Below are 6,400 nucleotides of genomic sequence, written 5' to 3'. Positions count from 1 at the left end.
TTAGTGTTAACCCCTGGGTGACTTACAAGGGATTGCACGTTTGTCAATCACAATGAAGTACTTCATTGTGAATCACACTCTTCTGGATACCCACAGCAAGCAGATAGGGTTGAAGGCTCTCTGTGATGCTGTCCAGATGCCCATGGACACTGGTCCCAGTCTGTGAAAAGAGAACTTTATTAGTCTTGCTATTAAAATTAGTCACCGTTTGCAAACAGTTTAGAGCCGGATCGCAATGGGATGTTTTGGTCACGATTAGGTAGCCTCCAGAATCACTTTTATTGCCACAATATGCAAGATGAACCATAAGGACATTTTCTGCTGTATAATTTATATTCTGCAAAATGTAAAGGACCCCCCAAAATGATATGAATTTGGCCGCGGACCCCCGTCTCAAAATATTTTGTTCCATGGACCCCCAGAAGCAAAGATTTGAGTTATTGTTCGCTTTAAAAGAATATGTATTTTCAAAAAACAGCAGATCTACAAGCTCATAGCGCGGCACTCGGTGCCGCGCTATGAGCTTGTATATCTGCTATTTTTGAATAGTCAAAGTGTAAAATAATGCTTTTTAGCTCAAATGAAAAAGTGACACAGACGCTTCCTCAGGTCTTAGTGGGTTAATGCAAGGCAGTTGAAGAGCCACATACATACATACATACAGCCACATATACAATGGCCTCACGACACTGGGTTTCTGTGGTTAGCTGGTTTTCCTCACAGACGGGAGCTCTGTCGCCAGCATTTGGACCACCTGTAACAGTGTAGAAACCACATATACTGCTGTAGCGGCTACCGCGGCCACCGCCTGCTTCTGTTGCTGCTGCTGTTGCTGCTGGTAATATGTGGAGGCAGCAGAGTACACGGCAGCCTCGTAGCCCGAGTAAGACGTACCTATGGAGCAGTAATAGGGGCAGTGATGAAGAAATGCATTTCAATCAAATATATTTTTTAAAGATAGCAATAGGCTCTATTCACAGCAGCCATATTATGAAGACATTCACAGGTGTTACCAATGATACTAATGAAAGCTCTGTTCCATTCTGGTCAAACAGAGTCAGGGTGCTGATATTGTGCATGTTGGCTCACTGGAAACACTCTGTTACACCAGTGGGTCTACAGTTGGGGTCCAGGGACCCTCATGGGCTTCCAAATGGCCCCTTGCAGGTGTGTAACTCTGAGAGTGTACAAATGTATGTAAATTTGTACACTCTCAGAGTTATGGGGGTCGTGGGAAACCACTGTGCTACACTAAATGGAACAGAGCCTTCATTAGTATCATTGGTAACACCTATGAAAGAAGTGATAATATGGCTGCTGTGCATACAGCCTATTCTAAGTCTACAAGCCACAGCATCTCAGAAAGAAATCAAATGTGTCAGTGTTTAACACTGGGAACTTTTGGCTTCCTCCTCCATTCTAAAATGTGCAGTCTAGCTAAACTGTGTTTTGAGTGACAAGATTCTGCATCTACGCCCGATGCGACACAACTCGCGTACGTTGAATAATTATGTTCGACTGAAGTGAATTTTGCGCAAGCGAATACGAGCGACAGCCTATGTATGGGGAACGTTGCAAAGTAATGAACACGTTGCATCCATTCAAAATTATTCAAAAATAGCAGATGCACAAGCTCGCAGCGCGGCACGAAGTGATGACTGTGAGATTGTACATCTGCTATTTTTGAACATTTATTGAGAGATCTTTTAAGTGTTCTTAAAACGTGTTTTGCTATACAGCTAAAATCTAAAATGACAGATGCTTTCCCGGTTTTAATGGGTTATTATAACGATGGCACCCAGATCAATTAAATGTGTTTCTGCAGCTCACATTCTACTATATTGCTCGACTACGTTTGGGTTTAGCGTGTGGGTAACTTGTATGTGTGGGTGACGGCCGGGCATTTCCTTACCAGAATATGTGACAGCGTTGGTGCTGTAGGTCGGGCTCTGGGAGTACGACGGCACTACGGACGCTCCAGCAGAGGGTACGGGCTGCACGGTGGACGACACCGGGTAGATGGAGAAGGTGGAGGTGGCCTTGCTGGGCGTGGCCGGTTTGATGGCAGTCACCTGGCGCGTCTGCTGGGTCTGGGTGTACGGCGTCATACATTGCGTGTACGCTGGTTTGGGGGCTATGTGGGGAAATAGAGAATAGTACAAAACGATGACTTTTTTTTAAAGGTTGCACAAAACACAAAACATATCCATTATCCAAAAAACATGTGGGATATGGCTTGTGATATGTGGCTTGTGATATGGCTTGTGATATGGCTTGGGATATGGGATATGTCCCCCCCAGCCCAGCTGGGGGGGACAGCCCTCGAAGAACATCAAGGTCTTTACTTCACCTGAAAGGAGGAAACGATACAGGATGAGCGATTCTGGATGTCTACATTGGTTAACAGATAGTCACTAGTGCAGCATGACATGATAAAAAATGATGCCATGTACAGTTAAGTTATTGGATATTGCAACGGCGACAATATAACATATTATATAAATGGATCACAGGGTGGTAGGTGACTAGTCCTCCGCAAAACCTGTGTTTTGTGTCTATTTCCCACTCTCTCTGTACTCAGTTTGCTGTCGCTCTTTTATCTAAAATTCCCTAAATAAATATAATATATTTAAAGAAAACTAATTTTTTTATTTTTTTATTTAACCTTTATTTCACCAGAGAAATCACATTGAGACTAGTGTCTCTTTTACAAGTGTGCCCTGGCCAAGAGAAGAGGCAAATAAAATGTTACACAGCTGGACTATGAGCAAGCATTGTGCAGGCCTAATGGTCACCATGCCCTAGTCCACATAGGGACCAAGCACATTGACTGTGGAGATGCTGCAGTTGAGAGCAGAGGTGCTACTCACTGTTGGCAAGCGTGAAGGGCTGCAGGTAGAACTTGTGACAGGTGCCCAGGCGAGGCTTGGTGAGGAGCTGGTCCATGGACATCACCAGGTCTCCCTGGGTCATCCGACTCACCCTTTCCAGGACTTGCTGTAAATGCAAACAAAACAGAGGGAAAAGTACTGAGAACATAGACAGCTGAATGAATCAACAGTGACCTAGCGGGCGTACAGTATCATCGATTACCTAATAACTGAAAAGAAAGCAAAAATGTGCAATAGTTTGTACAGAGGAATAGGGCTGCAACTATTGATTATTTTCTTAGCGATTCTTTTATTGATTACAATTTCGATTGATAAACGAGAAGTGCAGTTAAAAAAAATTATATATATAAAGTTGTTTATATATCAAAGAATTTATGTGAAATAATTGTAATTTATTTTTTTCTGATTAACCACTTAATGGTCCTAATTTGTTGCACAAAGGTGTCGTTAAAATAGCTGATCTACAAGCTTATGTAGATGGAATGCGTTGTGAGCTTGTAAGTTTGCTATTTTTGCTATTGAAAAAAAAATAGCATTACAATGTTATTTTATTGTTTCTGAAATTGCTAACCTGAATTGCTAATCTCCTCACTGCTTTCTGACTTGGATGAAGGAGATGAATAGAAATGTAAACGGTGCCAGGTGGAAGTAAATGGTAAAGCATACAGTGTTTTCCATCACGTGGTCGACAGGGGACATTTTATACTGTATTTAATTGGAGAGTACTCGTGCACATCTAGAGTGGGAGGTGCTGGTGGCAAGAACAAAGTAAAGTCACCGACCCTAGGCAGGAGCCTTACAATACTGTCACTGTAGGGGTAGACCTATTGGATTTATGTAACAAACTCAATGAAATCTTAGGGTTTAAATGATTAAATGAGAGGAAGACCATTTATTTAAAAATAGAACTATGTTCCTTTTTAGAGTTGCCCTTTTCATAAGGTTATTTTGGATTGTAATCTCTTTAATGAATATCCCTCGAGTTCTCTTATCTGACTGCCCATTTTTGTTTGTATGTCTTTAACCTTCAGGACAGATTGGGTGGGTCAGCTATTACTTTATGTCACAGATCATTGATAACCGTTTAAAAACATTTTTATATCCCATTTATGTTTGTGTATTATACTATGTAGCCTACTAATTGTATAAACTTTTTGTATTTATCTGTGCTTGTGTGACATTGACTTGTAAAGTAATATTATGATTTGCTGAGCTGTGTGATGGGGGCAGGTTAGTCAATACTACAGCCCATTATAAATGAATGTAAGATCACTTCCTTTTAGAAATGAACCTGATGAAGCACGTATGTTTGTGTATGTCGTTTGTGTAGGCTGCACCAACGCTCCTGATTTCGTGTATAGAGGGGCGGGTGTATAGAGCCGCAGAGTGATGCGGCTGCATCCCATTGGTTCACCGATCTGTCCGTCAACCCCCGCCCCGTTAACACAACATTACGAGCGACGCCCACTGCACTCTGGTTGGTTGGGGAAATGAAACACTTCCTATAGACGCCTTAACAGACGACGTCACACTGATACGAAACAGTATGCGCACGCAGGTCGGCAGCAAAAGAACCCCACCGCTCATAAGATGCAATGTAAAAGTGGTCACAGTCTCACGTGTAAAAATGCATCCTATCAAACTATCAGATGATGTTTTTCTCCCAGTGTGGAGGAAGAATGCTTAGGATTTTTACTGTGATCTCTCGCTCTTGAAATATATAATCCTTGGTTTCTGTTGTGTGTAAATAATAATAACAATTCAAAGCAGTTGTCCTCAAAACTCCACCTCCAGTGGCTGTCATAGGAACGGAGGGAGCGCTCTATGATCATGGCATCAGAACCTGCTTGGCTCGCGCAGCTGCAGCCCGTCAAGACTAATTTATGCTCCGTCCCGCGAAGGTGTCGCGCGCAGAGCCTAACGGCCGAGAATAGCAGATCTCCAAGCTCACAGCGGTCTCATCCGTGACGCGGTTGTGAGCTTGTATGTCAGCTGTTCTCGTTGCGCAATACCGTTACGCGATGAAGTATATATGTGTCGCCAGGGCGCACCCCACTAGCCTACACACAGAGGAGGTTGAATGAACTGAAACAAGCTCACCCCAAAACAGCAGGTTTGGGGATCTGTTGGGAATTGATTACATGAAACAGTCACCTGTACGTCCAGTCCCAATGTTTGTAAACAAATAATTGGTCTATACCGGGTACACCGACGCGTTCCTCCAGGCTTTTATTTTTTAGCAAAACTAAACAATAAAAGTCTGGAGATCGAGGCTATCGTTTGTGTAACTCAGTGGTTTTCATGTCAACGATCCCTAAATGCTGTGCAGACCCAATTTTTAAATATTTTCAAAGAGAAGATTTGTCAACATTTTATGGAAGATTGCAGATCTCCAACACATTTACAGAGTACATTTACATACACATGCTGCACTCTGCAAGCTCACAACAAGTTGTGTTGTGAGCGTGTAGATCAGATATTTTCGGAATGTATCGTACAACAAAATATATAGCGTTTAATTAAGACATTTCTGTTTCAGGGGAAATGGGTGGTTGGCCTGCTGTACCTTCTTGTGGGCGATGTTCTTAGTGCAAACAAAACCATTCACCACGGATGAGTCAAACTTCTTCCCTCCAGGAATCTGAGGGGAAAAGAAAGTGGAGATTTAAGCTGTATTAGTTATTTATAAGATAACAAATCAAGTCTCGAACTCGTATCATATAAAACTAATGGTCTTGTTACAGTATATTCAAACACAAGCATCCACGTTCACCACTTAAACCCCCCAGGGGTCTATACTTGGCCCCCTCCTTTTTTCCCTTCTTCTTCTTCTTTCGTGTAACGTCAGAGGTCCAACTCAGTGTCGTGTAGCCATGCCCGCATCTCTGGTCCTAGGTCAAAGAGGCTGGCTTCCGAGGGTGGTCTACATAAGGGGCAGATGGTGATTATATGGTCGGCGGTCTGCTCAAGGTCACCGCACTCGCATGCCGCACTGTCCGCCAAGCCCCACGTCTTCATTGATGTTTTAAAGCGACCGACCCCAGTTCGTAGACGGTTCAGTGTGGTCCATTGCCGGCGTGGTAGGTCATCTCCTCCAATGGCGCCATCTCCTGGGTCCCAGAATCAGCTTTATTGTCACATCACAGGTTTACAGAAGTAAAGAAGTGGGTGAAATCAGTTTTCGTGCATAGTTCCCATCGTATCGTTATTTCCATAGAAGAAAAAAAGGGAAGAAGAGGGGGGGGCAAGGGGGCAAAGGAGATCAAAACAAGAAAGAACAAAGAAACTAAAAACAAATTGTCTACATATTTACACATGGTACCTGAGATAAGATATAAAGGTGCGTGAGCATAGCAGCCAGCAAATCTCTTGCCATGTGACATCTGAATCCAGTCTCACCAGTAATAACAGGAATGGCATTTTACCTTCTTGATGTGGACCAGCTGTCGGATGTCCATGTCATCGTCGCAGCTACGGACATCGGGCCGTACGGTCTGCACCACCTGTCG

The 6,400-nt window shown here is 43.2% G+C and overlaps 1 protein-coding gene across 1 annotated transcript in view; it reads right to left on the bottom strand.

The window, feature by feature from the left end:
* Positions 1 to 703: 703 nt before the first annotated feature.
* The window catches only part of LOC311060303 (zinc finger RNA-binding protein-like), a gene marked incomplete at its 3' end in the record, with an annotated part of 91,409 nt that continues 85,712 nt past the window's right edge, over positions 704 to 6,400 (bottom strand). Inside the window, exons 2-3 of the mRNA XM_084078440.1 lie at positions 1,913 to 2,134; positions 704 to 894 (exon numbers count right to left, since the gene is read on the bottom strand). Of these exons, the coding sequence (XP_083934566.1) occupies positions 704 to 894; positions 1,913 to 2,108 (387 nt within the window). The 5' untranslated portion in view covers positions 2,109 to 2,134. The remainder of the gene's footprint in view (positions 895 to 1,912; positions 2,135 to 6,400) is intronic.

The sequence above is a fragment of the Gymnoscopelus microlampas genome (genome assembly GCF_963454915.1).
Source record: "Gymnoscopelus microlampas genome assembly, chromosome: 14".
NCBI classification, from domain to species: Eukaryota; Metazoa; Chordata; class Actinopteri; order Myctophiformes; family Myctophidae; genus Gymnoscopelus; species Gymnoscopelus microlampas.
This window is presented reverse-complemented; position numbering and strand designations above follow the sequence as displayed.